Here is a 21,074-nt window from a genome sequence, read left to right on the forward strand (position 1 = left end):
AAATTAAAACTTTGCCCAGGTCCACGGGTGTTGCATCTCGCAAGCAATCAAGAATCCTAGGCATTCCAAGGTTTCGCCCTGTGGTTAGTGCTTACTTGAGATATTGAGCCGCAAGGTGTCGGATATATAGCATCGCATCCTGAGGTCCTTATCTACCTAGGGATTTAATTTACATCCATATATGCATTTGGGCAGCCCCGAGGGACGGCCATAGGGGAAAGTTCCAAGGTTTAGAAAGCATGTACCTAGGTATGCACCTAGACACGACCGGAGAATAAATGTGTAAACCGACCTACGAAGTTGCTCTTCACAACCTCACAAGTAGAAAATCAAGGAAAGACCTTGAAAAGACATTGAGAATACTAGAAAGCTTGCGAAAAATATGGCCTGCAGATGTGAACGCGCAATCGCCGAGCACTCAGGCAGTCATCGTCCAACGAGAAGTCGCATTGTAGTTGTTTAGAATTTTTTGGGCTGAAAAAATAAGAAAGCAGGACTCAGATAGCCACTGGGACTACCTCGAGAGCCACCACGTTCAATTCGACAAGCGCATGTCCACGTCTTCAAGTGGAGCGACGAAGTGTTTGTTCCCCCTCCCCCTAAAATCTGCACGTTAGATGATAACACAATGAGCCAATGACGCAAACGATGAAAGGCGTTAGGCGTGAGCGAGGCGCTAGCCATGATAGGACAATGGCCCAGGAGTATTACGAAAGTGAGTGGTAGGCGAGAGAGAAATGAAAACGAAAATGACGCTAGTCAGTTAGTTCAACGATTTATCGCAAGAGCCGCGTACACTCGGACCAACGACCATAACCGAGCATATTGCTCCGAGAAGCTGTACCCGAATGGGAAAAGGCACGACCCAAGCCGTCGCATCACATAGACAGGCTAAATAGCAAGAGGCGAGTGAAAATTTCTAAACGTCAAAAGCTTGCGACAGCACAAGAGCTAGAGTGGATCAGTGCGTGACGACCCGGTCCGCGCTAGCCAGCACTATTATCTCATACCTCTGCTGGAGCCCGAATGAAATTGTTTGGTTGACGGGAAACTGGAAGAACGCATGGAGATCAAGGTCGATCCACGTCAACGCAAGGACAAGCACTGAAGTTGCAGCACGACACACTGTCCCCGTTGAGTGCGTGTCCTTTCTTGGCTCGGGACGGCACGCGCACGTCTTTTGAATGAGGTTGCCACCCTCGCATTGTCACACGGATTGACAGATCTTCGGGAGGTGTGGAGAGACGCGCAGGTATTGACCGTCGACGCGTGGAAAGGCGGTGCGCGGACCGTTGCATTGGCGAGCGAGGGATCCTCGTATCAACTTGGCATGAAGAAAAAGTGTAAAGCCAAGCTCATCGGATACGTCAAAAGTCTTATGAGATAAGCAGTGTCTTAGTTCATTTTTCGTTCAAGCAATGAGCTCCAGGAGATGACGCGGGTCTTGGCGCTTGGCGTCCGGGGATGGAGTCGCTCGGCACAATACGCCCGAATTGTTGTTTTTTTGCTTTCTGCACTCTATTGGCATCCTCATCCCGCAATAATTGTTAGTGCCTTGCATAAAACAAGATTTTTCGGTTGCTTGATCATTTTGGGCAGGTCAGATGAGCCGACCAAAGGTGATTAGTAGAAGAAAAGAAAGGAAAAACAAACCAACCAGACATTACGGAGTAACTGCCAGGGGAAATTGCGAAGCATTGCCCTCAAGGGCTTTGAGTCAGGCTTCGTCGCAGCCGCATTGTAACATTATAGAGTACCAAAATCTTCCGATACGCGTTATGGGTCTTTCTTCTTCTTATGCGATCCTGGTCAATATACCACCCAAGGCTGCGCGGTCGCACAGCCACTAAGTATAGCCTTGAAATATTACTAGGGTCAAACGCGGCTCGTCTGAAACAACGGCGGCTGATCGGTTTCCCCGGATAGAAGACAGAAATATCCGAAGCTCAGGGCTGAGCTTCGGCCCTGAGCTTCTGTTGATTATTGACATGCCGCAGGGGAACTCTCACTGTTGCACCCGGACATACTGATTAATAATGAACGGTTGGCCCATGGTGGAAGTGGAACATCATTAGAGTGCTAAGTATAGTATTGGCTTCCTTTACCCCTGATTCACATACAGGACAATATCTACTGAGCAGCCTAGAGACGGCTTGGGCTGTAGATCGAGTCGGAGCCATGGAACCGAGAATGGGCCTGTCCTTTGCGCATGAAAGAGAGAACCCTGAGCGCGATGGGTCACTTTTTAGGTCAGTCAGCATGATCGAACATTCAACAGACACATAACTATGATCTGACAGACGATGAGATTCTGCAGGTTTTAAAATATGGAAAGATGTCGAAGATATTCTTAATTGCAGTAGATCATGAAAAGCGATGTTGCAACATACCTCGTATAAGATGCCAAGATCTCCTTGCGCTAAACCGCATTAGGGGTGTCAGCACCGCCTAAAGGGGCTTAGGGCGGTGGAGGCACTAGGCCGATCGGTGCAAAATGCCAAGCCTCTTGATTGCGCGTCTCCAGCCTTTGATGTTCGATGCCATTATGGCCGCGCAACCTGATCTTCTTCCCTTTTTGCTCTGTTGGGGCCCGTTTTTCCCTCTGGTCATTTGATATTCCAGCGGCTCAAGCCGATGCTTGATCGTGTACGGAGTATACACACTTTACGATCTCCGCATGTCATGTTGACGACAGTTAGGGCTTCTCAGGGCTGTTACAGATGAGCCACGTAAGGTGGATATCCACTTGTGCAGCGTACAGTGTAAATTGTAAAATAGAGTCGTACAAATAAGAGTGAATTGCATATAGTCAGAGGTTGGGGAGTTTTTAGTAGATACATTAGGGTATGAAGATAATGGTCCATATGGAGTACTGCATATAATAGAAGACAATAGACAAAGCAAAAGCAAAAGAAGCATGAAAAAAGAAGTGCCAAGGGGAGTTACGTGTTCACGGACGAAGCAGCAAAATTACGGGAAAAAAGGGTCCTTTTCTTGGCTTTTTCCGTTTCGCACACGCGGCTTGGCCGCGGGGCCCGTGATTGGGGCGAGACGCTGACGACGCTCGTAATACACCGTACGGACCCTTCGACTCTCTCTCTCTAACTTGTAACTCTCTCTTTCCAAGGGACCTCTCTCACTCTCTTCTACATATCCAAGCGTGATTTTTTCCCATTAGTGCTACGTCAACTGTAGCGTGGCAGTCCCTTCTTTTACTGCTCTCGCCTCCGACTCCCTTTCTTACCTCTTCCTCCAATTCCGCCCTGGGTCAAATTGACCTCCTTCGCCCCATTTCAACCTGGATTTCAACACTCGCCGTCTTCGAAGTCTGCCGTGACTTCCCTCACTAACTATGGCGGACGGCAGACGGACACAGTCCCCCAAGGACTACGATGCTGCCTCTCTCACCAGTGAATTTGAACAACTGATGCGCACCAAGCGTTTCAACCGCCTTCAGGAACGCTCCCACTCTCGCTCCCACTCGCCATCACCATCTCCAATGTCCAGCTCATCAATCCCACCACCTCCCTCACGGGCGCCACCACCACCGCCCTCACTCGGCGCTCCTGCCTCACCTCCCAAACCATCGACTACTCCATCAGCACTGCGCGGCCTTCCGATCATGCCATCGCCCCCTCAGGATCCCGCCTCACTCAAGTTCTTTAATTTACTCAAGGGGTTGTCGGTTACGCCGACCAAGTACGAAAACCCCGGCCTTTTGGATGAGGCTCTCTGTGTGATTCCACTCGATCGCTTGTATTCCGAGGCCGAAGAAGAGTCCCAGATTATGCAGGCTTCCGCCGCCAGCGTGTCAGGGAAGCCGGAATGGGGCTACCAAGATTGTGTCATCCGTGCATTGCTCAGGTATGTTGGAATTCCCGAGCGATCTAGATTCATTGCGCCCTTGCTAACAACGTTCTAGATGGTTCAAGGGATCCTTTTTCCAATTTGTCAACAACCCTCCTTGCTCCAAGTGCAACATGCCCACCATTGCCCAAGGCATGACACCGCCCAGCCCCGACGAGACCGCCCGCGGTGCCACCAGAGTCGAACTATACCGATGCTCCGATAATAGCTGTGCCGCCCACGAACGTTTCCCTCGATACTCCGATGTGTGGCAATTATTGCAATCCCGACGAGGCCGGGTAGGTGAATGGGCCAACTGTTTCAGCATGTTCTGTCGCGCGGTCGGCGCCCGAGTCCGCTGGGTCTGGAACTCCGAAGACTATGTTTGGACCGAAGTGTACTCCGAGCACCAACGCCGATGGGTACACGTCGATGCCTGTGAAGGTGCCTGGGATCAACCTCGCCTCTACACGGAAGGATGGCAACGCAAGATCTCATACTGCGTGGCATTCTCTATCGACGGCGCCACCGATGTCACCCGCCGATACGTTCGCAACTTCTCTCGCCACGGCAGCCCTCGCAACCGCGCCCCCGAGGAAGTCGTCCTCTGGTCCATCCACGAAATTCGTCGCAAGCGCCGCGAGAACATGTCGAAGACCGACCAGCGCCGTCTGATCAAGGAAGACGAGCGGGAAGAGAAGGAACTCCGGTGCTACATGGCCTCTGCTCTGGCAGCAGAGATCAACAACATGCTCCCACGCAACCTCACCGGTCGCCCCGAAGACCAGAAGCACCCTGGTGCGCGCCAAGAGGCCTCCACCGAGTGGCTTGCCGCCCGCGGACATGGCCACTCGGGCCCCGACCGTTCTCATGAAGGCCGTTAACCCACAAACGAACAATATAGTATCACATCTTTCCTTTGTCCAGATGATATCCATCTGGACTCCCCATTGATCAAATGATCGCACGACCCGGTTCCTCACAGTCCAAGTATCTAATTGGGAGACTGGCCGGGCGCGGCGGCTTTGAACGCATTCTCCTGCAACGTGGATTCAAATCATCGACCCAACCCTTGCGATCGCACCAGGCGACCCACCCGCGTTGCCGATGGCTTGAATAGCCATCGGCCCAACCCAATCATGCTCATCGGAGAGCACATTCATTGGGTGCCTCTGATGTGTGGGTTTCTGGATTGCGAATCCAGGGTTGGTGATATTCACCTCTACGATCATCGATCATACAAGCACTCCGATCCCTGAATCCTACACGACACTTGATATTCCTTTACATCTCGAGAGTTGGAGCCAGGTCATCTGAGCATCCACTCTTTCGCTTAATATGGGTTACAATCCGGCGGAATTGCATCACGGCATTGACTTTAGCATGGTTTTTTGGACGGCGCCCACGGTGACAACGATTTTTATCGTTTTCATTCTCTCAAATTTTCCTTTCTAATCTGTTTTTGGAATTGTTCGACGAGGCACATGCTGTACGAGTCACGGACGAACCAAATTTTTCTACGATGTCTCTTTTCTGCATGTCTGGCAGGATCACCAGTTCGATCTCTGATTTTCTTTTCTCTTTTCTTGATATACCTGACCAATTTCTCGGTCCCTTTTCCTTTTTTCTATCTTTCACTTCTACTGTGGGCATATCCCACGTCTATTCAATACCATATATTTTTGAACAATACTTTCTTTTCGAGTAATTGGACCCTGTCTATCAATACGGAGTGGCACTATCAGTATTACCATTCAATACTAGTGAGTATAACCAGTTTTATTAGGATGTGCGATCTTCCCCGCGCTCTTAGCGCCAGCCCGGGGTCAGGGTCCAATTCAAGTTTGTCTACTCATATCGACATCATTCATGTACAATTGTATCATGAATCATGATGCTTTTGCCATGTCAATCTGGAATGGAAAATCAACCAAGATGGTGATATCATCATGAAGCATTCCAGGTAAGGCACGTTATTTTTAAGCGGTGGGTCCAGGGTCTCACCTTAAACGGGTTAGGGCTACCAGCTCCAGCACGTGAAACATAAGAACCTTGAGGTCTCGCGAATCCTGCGAGTACTCCATACTTCCATACTGTTTGAAAATAATTCCGAAGTATTCTGGAGTCCAATTCCGCGCCTTGCTCATACGTTGTACGAGTACGCGTTGAGCTGTAATCGGCAAACCTCCGATCCCAATATGCAGATCTGTAACGGTGTCTTACTCATACTCATACTCAATGCAACCCGTGTATGTCCTCCGTATGCCTCGAAAAAGGGGTCAACCGTCTAGAACTGATCGTCGGCCAAAAATTCATTTTTTTAATCTATTTTTCTTTATTATCTCCTCCCTTTCTTTTTTCCGCTTCCAACAAACATGCTCGGAAAATAACGAATGAGATCACGCCATTGCGGATCATTCAATGCCTTTCTCTTGCATCTTTATCTTACGCAACTTTCCAAGGTTATCCTATCTCTCACACCGCCGATATCAAACAATCTATCCCTCTCTGCCGCAGATCATCTCCTATCTTCTGCAGTTCATGAGCATAATATGACTGGCCCTGGAGCCGAAGCTCCCATCGACCCATTCTCAACGCCACATCCATACTTGTCCTGGTCCTACTAAATCCCGCCGCCGTTTCAGAGATCGAACTCTGAGACGAACCCAGGCTCGCACAGGACTCTTCGTCGGAGCTACTGCCTCCAGTCGACTCTTCCGCGAACCCATGTCCATGCTCACGCCCGTATTCTCTGGGCACATCAAAATTCCGAAATCCGAGATCATCCCTTCGTAAGTCCCGCTTACAAATAGGGCCCACTGCCAATCCTCGCAACGGCTCGAGGAATCCTACCAATTTCCCGGCACTCTCGCTGAACCAGGTGCTCTCTAATACGAGCACGAAGCTTCGCAGAGAACTCATCTGTTTCAGTGCTTGACAGGTCTCTTGCCACTGCGTCCGGCCGGCGGACACGTAGACTGTGCGCACCGAGTCCTTACTCGGCAGCCAGTGACCGGGAAATGACCAGCGTAGTTCAACGGTGCGGATTAATTCCCAGTGCTCGTGTGGGATCGTTGGGAGCAGGTAGGGTAGGGACCACGGGTTGCTGAATTCAAAAGTCGGGAGCGTGTAGAGTAAGGCAATTGACTCATGGTATCTATATTTCGCGTTAGACTGGTATCAGGGATGAGGGCTGGTGGGAAATCGTCCGGGTGTGAGTATCCATTGTAGACCTCGGGAGGGGATCAATTGATTGGACAGAGCACTCGTCGGGACATGAGATAGGGCTGACGATCATACATCTGTCGACAAGTTAATGCCAAACTCAGTAGCATAACCTTATTCCTACTGCGCGCGAACTCTCCCTCTTTAGCCGGCTGAGGGATGCCGGTCCCATGGCAAACGTCACAGATATTGTCGCTCCGTTGTCTGGAATGCTTCGATGCTTTCACGTCTTCGTATGGTGAACATGGACATATCACATGCCCGAGTCGCTTTCCGCTGCGTTGGATTATGTGGATGCGCTGACCCCCCAAGACAAATCCCCAGATCATGAGGCGAAGTTCCGGTGATAGCCGTGCCAGTAGGCGGCTCTGTGGCTGTGGTTGGGGAGTCTCTATAATTCGGCGGTGGAGAAGGGCAGGTGGCTTATTGCCTGTTTGGGAACGTCAGACTTAGAGTTTGGCGGTACAAAGGTGAAGGGGACTTGCTTACTCTGATATCGCTGGGCCAACACGTCGTCCCATGAGAATACACCCGGTTTCATACGAGCCATTCTGAAGAGCAGTCAGGATAAATTCGCGGGATGAGCAGCGAGGCACTGGTGGAAATGGTCCTATAAATACATAGTATCAATGCAGATGACCTGCTGATCACATCCTTCGGGCATGACTCCAGGCACTGAAGTTCCCGGCGATCCGAACGGTCAGCGCCAAGGGAGAAGCACGAGTCCGGAAGATTAAAAGAGTCGGTGAGAATGGAGAGATAAAGAAATTATGAGCTACATGGGGACATGCGTACCCCTGGAGCTCCAGGGCTATTGAGCCTCGCGATAAGAAGATAAGTGGACTCCAAAACAGTCATGCACTTGCTACCGTCTATTTCCTACCCCGGACAACTCAACTTTTGGTCTACATAAGTGAGAAACAGGTTTGAAAGCTGAACAAAATGCAGAATCTAACTAATGGTTGCAATGCAAAATGCCCGCATTTCCATCACATTCGCTATTTAAATGACGCAAATGCCTCAACCCCGCTAATCGCGAGATTTGCCAAGAGTGTTGACTGCACACTCAACTAGCAATCCTTCAGTCAGCATAGCCAGACCATCAGGTTGCAGCTCATCAATAGTCTCCGGCGCCGGCAAAGTGCCCACATAGGCGTTGAAGTTATAAATGCCACAGGGGCAGGTATCGGTGATATCCCTCAGACTGGTCCCAGAAAGAGAATCCACCGTCTCTTCTCCACGAGTGACCTTGAAGATCTGTGCACCCACGCCCATCGGTACCGAGTGCGACCACACGCCTGGCGGGGCCTCAAAGGTCTCGGTCTTGTCTCCGGATTGTACCTCCACGGTCGCGGGCTCCTTGAGCATAGTGACGATGAAGACTTCGTCGGTCATGATGTGGGCGCCGTTCGGTCGGCCGCGGAAGAAGTTGCCGCTGGATGTATCGGCGTCTCCGTGCATGGTGGTGTCGGTTGCGTCGCAGTCGGCTTCTTTTGGGGTCGGTCGGTACCAGTAGACCAGCTTTTCTTCGTCGAGGTAGTCGATTGGGGTCTGGGAGCCTGCTTTGTATGCGGCAATGAAGGGCTTGGCCATATCGAGCCAGCCGTTGTGTGGCCTGATATCTTGTTAGCTGCTGTGAGGGGATTTTGGGATCTTCAGATGGTCTCTACTCACATGTCCATCACCCACTTGGAGGCACCATCATCGGAATGGGGCGATGAGAGCGGGCCGATGTAGTGCGACTCGCCGTAATCGTTCCAGGTGATGATTTCCACGAAGCGAGGGCTGGTCTCGAGGATCTCTCTCCATCGGTTGTACCAGAGGAGATCAGATGGGAATACCCAGTTCTTGCTGTAGGAAACCTCGGTTCCGTAGTGTGTTGAAAACCAAGGAGAGACAGCTACTTCGGGTCAGTGATCCAGTACATATCGAAGTAGATGGGATGGAAATACTCACGGGCAATCAAAGGCTTCCCACCGAGGGCAGCCTTGTAAGCATCGTCACCCTCCGCAATAGACACCAACTTCTCCAGAGTCGGGGCTTTATTGGCACCATCGTTATTCCAACCCATCCAGTTGAAAGCAGCATCGACCTCGCCGAAATCACCCTGACCGGGATGGAAGTTGGGCGCAAAGTAAACATCAGTGCCAGCCGCTGCTTTCAATGCACCAATATCGAGACCATTACCCGTGAAAGAGGAAACGAAGACTCTTCCGTCGACCATGAGTTGTGCAGGGTGGTTGGCGAATTCGGCGATTTTAACGCCGACAGCACTAGCCTCGCTAGGCTGCCACCAGTTGAAGTCGAAAGAAATGAACACTTTCATGTCATTGTCGGCAGCGGACTGATAGGCAAAGGCCAGCTGAGTATCAGTGTAATCATCGGTACCGATGTTCAATGCAAATGCGTCGATGCCTGCATCTTTCGCACGTTTCATATCATCATCATAATCGCTAGAATTTTGGCGATTGCTCACGATGCCCATCTAAAAAAATAAAAAAGACCGTTAGCATTTGATCTACAGATCGACAAAGTATCCGTACCATAAAATGACAGAACACCAGTTTGTTTCCATGATTTTCGCTGGAAGCCATGGTTCTTCGGTAGTCGGCGGGGAACGGCGAGGCAGCAATGAATGGCAGAAGGCCAACCAGGGCCACAAAAAGACGAAACATGTTTCGAGCGGTGAGAATCTCCTAGTGCCAGCCAAGGAATTAATTCACACTAAAAAAAAGGTGGGTTAAAGGAATGAAAGAATCGAAAGATATCTGGCTTAAGGAATGACCAGAGTCGCCCGCTACGAAGAGAAGGGAAAAAAAGGATGAGAGACAGAATGAGACCAGAGCCTTGATTATATGCATTTTGGCATTTGTTTGACAATAGCGCATTGTCAACAATCAGATCCACCCCTTGATGCTCAATCGAGCAAATAAGACAATGCCCAAAGCCTTCAAGTCCCAATGGAGAATTTGCCCTACAGGCAGATCAAAGAACATGCCGCAAAGCCACCCTGTCAGAGGAAAGAATCACAGCGCTTAATGTCCGACTGGACCGATCAAGTGAAAGCATTATACGATCTGGCCCACTTTGTTCAGGGCTACTAGGTAAGAGGCTTGATCCAACGATAGAGACCGGTGTGATCCGAGAACAGGATTGGTTGGCCAACGCCCTGACTAGTCCAGCGCTTAAATTAAGGGACTGGCGTGTTTTATCTTCGGCCATTCTGGTATAATGCAAGCCAAAGCCTAATTTCGATCCGAGTATTCCGTGTGAGATTAGTCCATCTTTCAATAACGGCTTTGGAATCGGATAGGTGCCCCAGGTGGTTTCGTGTTTCGGGATCTTATCACAACTGATATTGCAGGCAAACCGCCATGGCCATTTCGGGATCTCGGATTGAAACAATTCCAATCGCTGACTCTAGGGTTAACGACATCAATTTGCTCGGTCTTAGGTAGCCCCGCGCTGTTCTTCAACTGTGGGCTCTCGTTAATTTGGCGGTGTTTCAGGAACCGATCCCGATAACCCCACTAATCCAGCCCTACTCCATATAGTATACTAGGATATTGCGCTATAGTGATGTCCATTTTTCACCATTTGTCCTGATGTAGAAGGACCCTGTTGTTCGCTCCCTGTGCAGGTGTCTTCTGAATACCCGCAGGCCTAGCACAATATATGTGGACTAAACGATGAGGGATTGAGTTGCATAATCGGCTAGGAAATCAGATTGCCAGGACCGAGTGCGTTGTGTCTAACTTGCTGACTGTTGTAGAGCTGACTGGGTGAGAAATATCAACGCAAATTAAAGCAAACGGGAATGCCCAGTAATTCTATATGGTAGGAGTTCGACCGTTCTAGAGCACTGCAAACGCAGAGACGTAGCTCACCGAGCTGTCATCGACCACCACTACATCGGAGCTGCGCTCATACCGCAAGAAGTAGAAGCGTCCCTGCTTGTCGTCCGGTGAAGCTGCGGTGACAACTTGCAAAGCCGCCATAATTACCCCAATTGGATGCCGTCCACAAACCGTGTTACCGGTACGATCAATCACGCCGAGGAAAGTTCTTGCGGAACCACTCGTGATAGCTGCCATGGTCGCCATATCAAACGCAGAAATACTCTCGTGAATGGCAGGATCGCGACTCGAGATCCGATCTCGTTGCCGCAAAGAATGACCCTCTGATACTGACTCGATATTCTGGTCGATGCTGCCGATATCTAAATCGGGCTGCGGAAGTGCATCACTGGACAAAGGAAGTTCAGGCCCAGGCTTGGGGGCCTGCGGGACATAGTATGTGTAACGGAAACGTGAACCCCAGTGACAAAAGTCCGAGCTTATGACGAAGGCGTTTGATGGATCTGTGAGGTAAGGGGCTAGCAAGTTGCCAAATGCCTCTTCTGTTGCTGGTGAAGTGTTTCCAACCATGATGGGAACCAGAGGTGGGTATTCTGAAGTTGGTAGATCTGGGAACTGGAGTTGCAACAGGCGATGAATGTAGGGCAAATGCATCTCAATGCTATGCTCATCTTCATCGACAGAGCGTGACATATGAGTGAAGCTAACCTTTGACCCATCGGGCTTGGTTGCCTGTGTTTCGGAGAGTTGGGTAATCAGCTGGGTGTCAAGCGGGAGGGGATCATCGGATAGAGGGGTATAGTATGAAGTCAACGTTGGCAGAGCCAGTGTCGAAAGCGAAACATGGTGTGATGGTCCTAGGATAAAAATTCGCTTGCTGAGGTGGAGGTTAGCATGAGTGCTTTTGAAGATCTCAAGGAATGAGCTCACGCTTTGGAAAGATCTAGCGCCTTGTAGGCGTACGCTGCACACGGTCCGGAGTACGAGTAACCCGCATGCCTGATATGTTAATATACTTATCTTCAGGACCTTGGGTGGTTTTCGAGGATATCAGACATACGGTGCGATGATCACTCGAGCTCCCGGGGTTGGCAGCGAGCCAACGTTCTCCATCGTGTCCGGAACCTGCGCGAGCCAGCCATCTAGTTGACGGGCTAAGGCGCGTGGGTTATTTGTATACCATGATCCAGAGTGGGAAGCATGTCGGGAAGCCATTTTGAAAGTGCTGGGTAGTTGGTTGAAGATGCTTTGGAGATGCTATCTTGGTGAGGGGAAAAGTGGGGTTTATCTGTGATGCGGACCCTCTGATGCGCGAAACACAACACCTGTCGCGAACTAAAGGCTGGGTGGTAATTGCTTTGCAATGCCATTTTTATAACCGAATAATCTTAAGAACCGATCAATCCACATTGCATATGCTTCTATGGTCTTGTTTATTACTGCACAACTCCAAGGTCAGGTGTACTTGGACATCTGAAAGGCAAGCGATTTCACAAGGCAAATTGCAACAAACTAGTAGGCCTAGATAGGTACTCAATATAAACCCATAGAGACTTGCTAGGAATTCGCTCAATTTTATGCACAAGACTGCCCGACAATATAAAGGCAGGTATGTACCCGAGGTCCGTCCAACGTAGTCCTGGATACCGGAAGAATGATAGAGAGTAGTGGCACTTTGTCGGTAGTCCAGCACAAAGCCGCCAGAAAAAAAGAAATAGAAGTTAAGAAAACTGTTTGAGCTAATTTATCCGATCAATTAAAATCAATTTATCAAGCGTTGATCTTAGTAGGAACATAGGCGATCGTTGCGAGATGCTCTATATTACCTGTTTTGGACTAGCGTGACTTGGATGCAACGCGAATCTCCAATGACGCGCCGAATTGAGCCATTTTGCTTTTGATCCCATTTCTCACCTCAACACATATCTTCTCCATTGCCACTTCTCAGACGCTCCTCTCCCAATATATCATATACCACCCTTCAAATATCACGCCATGTCTCTCAAGCGCAAAGCTTCCTTCACTGCTCTCCCGACCAGCCCTTCAGTTCCGGCCCCCAGTGAATGGAACATGACATTGGATGGAAACACACACCTACACAGTCGAACTCGCAAGCGATTCAGAGACGACCGCCCGAGTGAGAATGTTATCTACCGTAAGTTTCTATATCCTCACGTGCAGCCTCGTGCTCCAAAGTTGCTAGTGAACTGGGCTGACAGGGAGCTTCCAGAGAACACATTACGATGGATTTACTCTGCTCAAAAGCAGCAACAGCCTACGGCAACAATTGAAAACGACGCAATGGACTCTGAGCCCACTGTTGAACCTGAGGTGGTCGATCCTCGCCAGCAAACGTTACACAGTTTCTTCAAAGCTCCCCAGCAATCATCAACTTTCCGGCCATCCCGCCAAGCTCTTGCACCTCGTGCCAATGAAACAGCATCGGTAAATGAGGACATCATGCGATACCAGGCATTCAATCAAATGAATGGGACAGGCAGCTCAAGCGCAAGTGAGAGCAATAGCCCCGGTGTCCAGATGGGGGCCGATGTTGACATGGATATGGATATGGACACGGATGCCGGAAGTGGTAGTGATGGGTCCAACCAGACACCAAATAACTTGATGGGTGCAACATCGTGGATGTAGCTTCGTCCCATCCCTTTGGCCACTCGTCCCCAACTAGCGCTGGCGCTTATTATTGGAGAGGCCGTGGCTTCTTGCGTTGCTTGGTCTTGTCTAAGGAGGATTTAAGGTGACAAAGGCTAATTATATCACCTGGTGTTTATAACTCCAGTCAGGGACTGGAGTATGGTGTTGTGTCTGGCGTTCATAGTTGTTCCATGGAAGCTTACCAGACTTTCCTTATAATGGGATACAAATGGCTAATAATTCTTTCAATATGAAACTAGCTTGCTCTTTAAGTCTAATTCTTTAAGTCTAATTTAACCTCTTGTATCGAATTGACAAATTAAGCTGTTGGAAATAGTGGGTGTGAACCTATTTGCGACGGTTTTTGGCGTAGTGGCCGTTGGGGTCCACTTTGCCGAACCAATTTGTGGCCTCGAATCCAACAGTTGTTTGTCCGCCTCGGTACACCATCTCTCCCTGGACCAGCCCGCAACCCATTCCAGCCTACGTTGATTCGGCAAGAGAGCTTCTTTAACCCTCCAAGTCTGTCGCCAGCTTCACTCACTGCATCAGCGCCCTTGCCTGCCCAGCGACTCTTCGACAACCCCCCCACTTTGGAGCTTCGTTTGGCTGCTGACACGAGCACCGATCAATCACAATGGAAGACAATCAGGCTACACAGTACTTGGAGGGCCTCCTGGGCCGTACACTGCGTATACATACCACGGATACTCGAATGTTTATTGGTCTCTTCAAGTGTACCGATGCGGTAAGTAGTCACCTGAGAACTACGCGCTACGGAGAGGAGCGCAATACGAGATGATACTAATGAGAAGCCGTTGATAGGAAAGGAACATTATCCTCGCAAACTCCTTCGAGTATCGCATGCCCACTACACCTGCAGTGAAAGCCGCCGCCAAAGCGACAGGAGCATGGGGAGAAGGGTCCGAAGGAAAGAGTACCACCGTTAAAGTGAACATGACACACCGGCTGATTGGTCTGATCGTGATCCCTGGACGACACATCACGAAAATCGAGCTGGAGTAAACCTTACCTGGGTTTCTAACGCGGGCTCGTATTCACGAGACCTTTCATGTTCCACTCGCGAGTTCTCTGCCCTCGAATAATAAACCAGGCTCTATCACATCTACTCCTGGGCGCCAGGCAGACATACCGAGGTAGTCATTTATTGCGCTCGACTACGCTAGATGCTGCAGAATAGTGCCGGTTTCTGCCCTACGCCCACGTTTACCCTAGTTCCCTGCTTTGTCGTCAGCACCGGGGGGTGGACGTGGGGCTGCCAAGAAGCCCTTTGGTTGCAGGCGTTGGTGTTCGTTGCTCCTCCCTCAACGTGGCATGGGGAGGTCACTGCAGCTGCATCGCATCATCTCATGTGGCTTGGGCGGCAGGCCCGTTAGATCATGGACAAGGAGAATTCTTTTATGGTAATTGCTCCGGGACATCAGGGGCCGGAGGGGCAAAAAGGCGGTGTCTTCGCCACAGAGATGGGCTTGGCGTGCAGCATCGTTGCTTGCGTGCAGAACCAAGACTATCTGTGGCTCTGTTCGCTTTTGATGCGACCTGGTCATGTGGCGGGGATGCAGTATCTCGTTCGTCGCAGCTTCTACGGAGTACAGCCGCCTTTATGTGTGCAGTAAGCACCCGATAAAGCGTCAAGCAGGTTTCTGATGTATCTATCACGATTTGAAACGTTGAGTTGAGTGTTTGGGTTAGTGGATGCTGCACTTTATCTTGCTCCTTCTGATAGGAGACATGGCGGGGTCCAGACTCCAGATGCTCTAGGTCAATGGTCGATTTAGCTCGGCAAAGGCGCTCACGGTGTCCGAGCTCCCAATCTAGTTGTGGGTGTTTTTCAGGTGGCCGGTCCAGATTTCAACACACAAGAGCAGATCCTTGTTGAGAGGAAAGTGTTGCGCTTACTGGGTGTCGTGGATCTTAATGGACCCAGAAACTTCTAATCTGGGATAAAAAGAAAAACCGAAAAGAAAAGAAAACAAGATTCATATCACTTATACTACCCAATGACAGTGTATAGACAGTTATTGACAAATGTTTGAAAAACCGAGTGTAGGAAATTGGGTTTTAGAGTGAGGCTTTTGGAATCCGTGGACTGACACTTTATAACATCAGGCCCCACTGTGGCACACAAAGCTGACATGATGAGATCTGGCAGTCCTTTTTTGGAATGATGAAGGGAATATAAATATCAAGATACCTAGTATGTGTCAAGAGTGTAAACTCCAAACCTGCTAAGCATATTAAGCATATAAAATAGACAAGATAGACAAAGACGAAGGACCAAAAGTGAAAGTTAGACTTTACGTTACCCGGGCCGACAAATGATCCAGATCCAGACCCCCGAATCGAGACAGGCGAAGATCTCGTGGTACCCGCGAAGTACCTTCTTACTGTACTAGCGGTGGCGGAGTACTTTGGCCTTACAAGTCTCTTTCTTGAACTCCTCCTCCTTCAGCCTTCTCTCTTTCCACTTCATTTTTCTGTGTCTATCTGGAGGTAAGTTCATATGCTCGTGGGGTTCGGCTGCGGCCTACCCTGGTGGGTAAATACCATCCCGTCCAAGCCCCGTACATCATGACGCATTACCCACTCTGCCTCTCCCCCAAATGCCTCCCTTGCTTTTTGATCCCTCGTCTATTCAAACCCTCCCAATACTCAGCTCCGCGGAGTCGGCATTGCAATCCATCTCGTGCTAGAAAGCTAACCCACCGTAGAGCTTGCCTAGGAGCTCCCACCTCCCGCCCTTGAGCTTTTCCTTCTCCCCCAAACCACACCCAGAGCTGCTGCACCACCCATAACCTGGTCGCTGAGTCGTCATTTTGTGGATTACCAGTTCGCTTGCGCAATCTTGTAATCAGGCTCACACATCTTGCATTCACCTCTCCGTGGTGCTCACAATCACAATCCCGATCAAGTGGAGAAGCCAGGAAGCATCTGCCAAAGTCGATTCCGGGGTTTCGCAGATACACACCCGGGCTTGATATACCCAGTTTAAGCCAAGACATTCCAACACAGCGGGAGTTTCTCGGTGTGAAAGGTTAGACATCGTTTGTGCGATCGTCCTAGCTCAAGCTTGGCGGTTACCCGAAACTTGCAATCATGGGCCAGTCGCATTCCAAGGGCAACGCTTCGGGCGACCCTCTGCAATCCTATCCTTCTTTCTCCAAATCTGACACCAAGGAGTCTATTCGCTCTTTCCGCGGATCGATCCGGTCAAAAATCCCCGGTGCCCGCAGCTCCGACAGCCCTCGAGGCTCCACCACCGCTCTCTCCCGAAGCGAATCTCAGACCGACAAGTCCGATGCTGGCTCTCTCAAATCGGTCGGAAGCCGACCTGGCTCCAACGCCGGTATTCCTCAATCCCCCGGCTCGGAGTCCGCCTCGCGCCCGTCTTCTCCTCAGCCCCCGCCCTCCCCCTCGCTCTCCACTAGCTTGCAGAGAGGCCACAAGGATGTCAGTGCGATGCAACAGAGCGGCGAGGTCGACCATGTGTCCGAAGGTCCCCTCAGCGGAGGACCCCCAACTGGAGCCGCGGCCCCAGTCGTAGGTGAATCCATTTTGGTTAAACGTGAGAACCAACTCAACCCTATTCTGGATTTCATCTTGAACGCCCCCTTGGAGACCTCCGGGTCCCCCGGTATGGGCATGGGTGCTTTGAAATCCATTGACCTGGACGACATGATCACGCGACTTCTAGACGCCGGCTATGCTGGCAAGGTCACCAAGACAGTGTGTCTGAAGAATGCCGAAATCACCGCCATCTGTACCGCTGCCCGTGAGCTGTTCTTGTCACAGCCAGCTCTCCTGGAGCTGTCGGCTCCTGTGAAAATTGTTGGCGATGTTCACGGTCAATATACGGATCTCATCCGTTTGTTTGAGATGTGTGGATTCCCCCCGACATCAAATTACCTATTCCTAGGTGACTATGTCGACCGTGGAAAACAGAGTCTGGAGACAATTCTCCTACTCATGTGTTACAAATTGAAGTACCCCGAGAACTTCTTTTTGCTTCGCGGAAACCACGAGTGCGCCAATGTCACTCGTGTGTATGGCTTCTATGATGAATGCAAGCGTCGTTGCAATATCAAGGTCTGGAAGACCTTCATCGACACCTTCAACTGCCTTCCAATTGCTGCAATTGTTGCTGGCAAGATCTTCTGTGTTCACGGCGGTCTCTCGCCCAGTCTGTCGCACATGGACGATATTCGCGGAATCGCTCGCCCAACCGATGTTCCAGATTATGGTCTCTTGAACGATCTTCTTTGGAGTGATCCTGCAGATATGGAGGAAGACTGGGAACCAAACGAACGTGGTGTCAGCTACTGTTTCGGCAAGAAAGTGATCATGAACTTCCTCCAACGCCACGACTTCGACCTGGTCTGCCGTGCTCACATGGTAGTCGAGGATGGTTATGAGTTCTACCAGGATCGTATTCTGGTCACAGTCTTCTCTGCACCCAATGTAAGATACAACCCCAGCCCACTTGCGCCACCATGGATTTTCACTAACATTTCTTAGTACTGCGGTGAATTCGATAACTGGGGAGCTATCATGTCGGTATCTGGTGAACTTCTCTGCTCCTTCGAGTTGTTGAAACCTCTGGACTCGACTGCCCTGAAGAACCACATCAAGAAGGGTCGCAACAAGCGCAATAGCATGCTGAACAGTCCTGTGAGTCCCCCTTGCTTTTCCAACCCCATGCCAAGTGATCGCCAATTGCTCGTGGAACACGCGAACGCTTCTCCTCAAATTATGGAATGGACGCTAACAAATACCAGCCCGCGGCAGTGTCTGCCCAAAGCTATTAAGCGCTCCGATCGCGCTACCCACGAAACCGATATCAACTGCTGCGATACGTCACCATTGTTGTGGTCTCGACTGATACAGTCGTCGACCATGCACGATTACGACTGTCACTTTGCTACTAGAGTGACTGCCCGCTCATCCTTCGAGCATGGCTGATTCACCACCACAATTACTCTGCAACGGTTCTTGTACCAATTTCCGAGCCAAATCGTCCCGGCATGAATGCCCAAAACAGGGCTTGGCATACACATGAACCAGATTGATCCCACCGCTCCACGCATATTAGCCCTTGTGGCACCAGTATATGCCGAGCTCGGCCCGCAGGTCCGAATACGCAGACTCGATGAACTCAACAAGAGGACCTAGAGGATTGGGGGCAAACTGGGGTCTTTCACGGGCTACCACATTTTTTTTTGCCTCGTTCATTTCCTGGTCATGGAGCGAACATTTTACGTGAAGTGTCCAGACCCAAAATATGCTCTGTGGCTTTGATGGTTACTCGATATCACGAAATAACCCGGGGCACTAGGTCTTCAAAATGTTCATCGTAGCATTCTCACATGTATCTACTCTTTACTTACTCTCTACTTACTCTCTTCTCACAATCAAATGGTTTTACTTGGAGATCATAAAGGTCCCATCGCTGTATCCAGAGTACTTTCTCAACTGCAAATTAATATCGAGACGTAGCCAAACTTTAGACCTTATCGGGAGACGAACTGTTGTGGATTCATCGGCTTCACTTGGGCAACCGTGGGGGAAACGGGTCATCTCCCGACAGGACGATTCTGTCCCACACCGCTACTGCCAAATGGCCTCGTGACTCGGTCATGGGCCACGGTGGATTGCCATGTTTGTCAATGAACTTGATTTGGAAAGAGTCCGCTGGAATTTGCCCAATATTCACAGAGAAAGTGGGTTTTAGTCTGCTTACCCTTGGCCCGAAGCATCCTCCTGCGTATCCACCATAGCCACAAAACCTCTTTAACGCTCGTTACTGGTTGCGTTGGGAATCAATTCCAATATTTGTTTTTTTTTTTTTTTTACACCGAATAGACAAAAGAAGAAATCAGCGGCGAGTCCGAGGTATGTCTAAGTGCAAATGGATTTATATCTATGTATAGGTTTTTGTGAATCGTCACTGTCGTTTCACAGACGATCTATCAGTATGCCATATCCCAAAACCCAGAGCCAGGCTATCCCGACCAATCTTATTTCTGGTTATCTTCCCCCTGCAGTTGCCGCAGCCCAGTCGAACGAGCCGCGGACTGAACCTGAGCTTGAACTCGAGCCGCAAAGGGATTGCGATCCATATTCTGGTCCAAATTCCCCAGTGCATGATTGACGTCTCGATGTTTAGCCTCATCCGCACGAACATACAACAGAAGAGACCGCATACAGCGTTGTCCCTCTGGCATCTGCCAGTACTTGATCGCCATTGCAGGAGCGTCTAAGCAGCCCCACGCAGGCAGATGACCATTTTCAAGGTCCTGAATAGCCTTTGAGTATGTGATGACTGCTTCTTCTTCTAGATAGCCAACGAAACGATGGCATATCTGTGGCGAGATGAGGTATGCAATTGAGAAACCACTGAAGAATACCCACTGAGCACCTAGGACCATGAAGCGCATTGATGGACCGGGCTCGGCGAGCTTCAGGAAGGTCAGAAGATGCATTCGCTCGTTGTATGCTTCTTCAAGGAGTGTTTCGATCCTGCATAGTATTAGCTAGATGATTGCTTTTCGTATGGTATGCAGATACTTACCATCCGTTGTCTCTTCGCATTCTGCGAATGCTTTTGAGGTGCCGTAGCATTCCTGCTACCATGCCTGGTACACCTGCTACACTCTCCAAGAAGATAAATCGTGTGATCCACTTCTGCTCTGTCATAACATAGCCCCGGGAAAGACCGTTCCTGTTGGTTGCTTGAGGTCGGTAGCCCGAGACGAAGTCCATACCCCATCGCAGTACGCGTACGGTTCCTAGTGCAACTTTGTCTTGCCATGTGTGTGCTTGTCGGTGTGCGGTTCGAACGGCAAGGATTTGGTCTTTGGTGTATCTGTCGATGGAAATGAAGGTTAGCCTTTCATGAACAAGTACAAGTAAGTAGAAAGACACCTGGGTTACTCACATGGGGTGAGTCCATGAGGACTTTTGGCCAATATGTGTGCTTGTTGTGTGTTGTCGCTCAGTGCTCATTGGGACGAGCTTGTATTGGCTGCGTCTAGTCTGCCTTTGACACAACTGAGTACTTGTCCTGAGCATGGCAGAGTGAAAGGGGCGCGTGGGCAAGACGACAAGGCGAGACATGTTTGTTTGGAGCTTCATGATTATACCGAGCAAGGCTCAACAGGGCGTGATTGTCAGGATACAAGATATTGTTTTGAGGTACTTGTTCTGGCTACGACCGAGGATATTATCGTGGACATTATTCCCCTTTTATGCCGTGGGAGTTCTGTCTCCTACTATGCAGAACGTAGACTGTGACTCAATTTCTCCTCGATTATTGTTGGGAACCCGATGTTCTACATTATACAGTGTAAGTCCGGTTATACTTTCAACGATCGCAGGATGAATCACGAAGATGCATCGCAAGCAAACCCTAATGACCCGGTTTTGTCCGACGCAGAGAAGCCACCTACAACGACCTGGAACAACTATTTTGTGATG

The 21,074-nt window shown here is 50.0% G+C and overlaps 8 protein-coding genes across 8 annotated transcripts; 4 read left to right on the plus strand and 4 right to left on the minus strand.

Moving 5' to 3' along the window:
* Positions 1–3,352: 3,352 nt before the first annotated feature.
* On the plus strand, positions 3,353–4,730 carry png1 (peptide-N4-(N-acetyl-beta-glucosaminyl)asparagine amidase; the record flags this gene model as incomplete). Its single annotated transcript, XM_056959442.1, has 2 exons — positions 3,353–3,864; positions 3,923–4,730. The coding sequence occupies 2 exons, from the start codon at positions 3,353–3,355 to the stop codon at positions 4,728–4,730; spliced, it is 1,320 nt and encodes a 439-aa protein (XP_056808832.1).
* Positions 4,731–6,321: 1,591 nt separating this feature from the next.
* Positions 6,322–7,621, minus strand: N7506_010150 (uncharacterized protein; the record flags this gene model as incomplete). The annotated part of the gene is made up of 3 exons (XM_056959443.1): positions 6,322–7,003; positions 7,147–7,501; positions 7,561–7,621. 3 exons carry the CDS (start codon positions 7,619–7,621, stop codon positions 6,322–6,324), a joined length of 1,098 nt encoding a protein of 365 aa, XP_056808833.1.
* Positions 7,622–8,100: 479 nt separating this feature from the next.
* On the minus strand, positions 8,101–9,746 carry N7506_010151 (glycoside hydrolase family 71 protein; the record flags this gene model as incomplete). The annotated part of the gene is made up of 4 exons (XM_056959444.1): positions 8,101–8,686; positions 8,746–8,971; positions 9,028–9,556; positions 9,615–9,746. 4 exons carry the CDS (start codon positions 9,744–9,746, stop codon positions 8,101–8,103), a joined length of 1,473 nt encoding a protein of 490 aa, XP_056808834.1.
* Positions 9,747–10,925: 1,179 nt separating this feature from the next.
* On the minus strand, positions 10,926–12,143 carry N7506_010152 (protein MEMO1; the record flags this gene model as incomplete). The annotated part of the gene is made up of 3 exons (XM_056959445.1): positions 10,926–11,805; positions 11,859–11,927; positions 11,989–12,143. The coding sequence occupies 3 exons, from the start codon at positions 12,141–12,143 to the stop codon at positions 10,926–10,928; spliced, it is 1,104 nt and encodes a 367-aa protein (XP_056808835.1).
* Positions 12,144–12,923: 780 nt separating this feature from the next.
* N7506_010153 (uncharacterized protein) lies at positions 12,924–13,577 on the plus strand (the record flags this gene model as incomplete). The annotated part of the gene is made up of 1 exon (XM_056959446.1): positions 12,924–13,577. The coding sequence occupies one exon, from the start codon at positions 12,924–12,926 to the stop codon at positions 13,575–13,577; it is 654 nt and encodes a 217-aa protein (XP_056808836.1).
* Positions 13,578–14,217: 640 nt separating this feature from the next.
* N7506_010154 (LSM domain-containing protein) lies at positions 14,218–14,606 on the plus strand (the record flags this gene model as incomplete). Its single annotated transcript, XM_056959447.1, has 2 exons — positions 14,218–14,328; positions 14,406–14,606. The coding sequence occupies 2 exons, from the start codon at positions 14,218–14,220 to the stop codon at positions 14,604–14,606; spliced, it is 312 nt and encodes a 103-aa protein (XP_056808837.1).
* A 2,091-nt stretch (positions 14,607–16,697) lies between these two features.
* On the plus strand, positions 16,698–18,406 carry phzA (putative serine/threonine protein phosphatase; the record flags this gene model as incomplete). The annotated part of the gene is made up of 3 exons (XM_056959448.1): positions 16,698–18,059; positions 18,117–18,269; positions 18,377–18,406. 3 exons carry the CDS (start codon positions 16,698–16,700, stop codon positions 18,404–18,406), a joined length of 1,545 nt encoding a protein of 514 aa, XP_056808838.1.
* Positions 18,407–19,615: 1,209 nt separating this feature from the next.
* N7506_010156 (alternative oxidase) lies at positions 19,616–20,603 on the minus strand (the record flags this gene model as incomplete). The annotated part of the gene is made up of 3 exons (XM_056959449.1): positions 19,616–20,117; positions 20,170–20,463; positions 20,536–20,603. The coding sequence occupies 3 exons, from the start codon at positions 20,601–20,603 to the stop codon at positions 19,616–19,618; spliced, it is 864 nt and encodes a 287-aa protein (XP_056808839.1).
* Between the last annotated feature and the right edge of the window lie 471 nt (positions 20,604–21,074).

Source organism: Penicillium brevicompactum (genome assembly GCF_028827555.1).
Source record: "Penicillium brevicompactum strain IBT 35665 chromosome Unknown utg000006l_segment0_segment0, whole genome shotgun sequence".
In the NCBI taxonomy this organism is placed as follows: Eukaryota; Fungi; Ascomycota; class Eurotiomycetes; order Eurotiales; family Aspergillaceae; genus Penicillium; species Penicillium brevicompactum.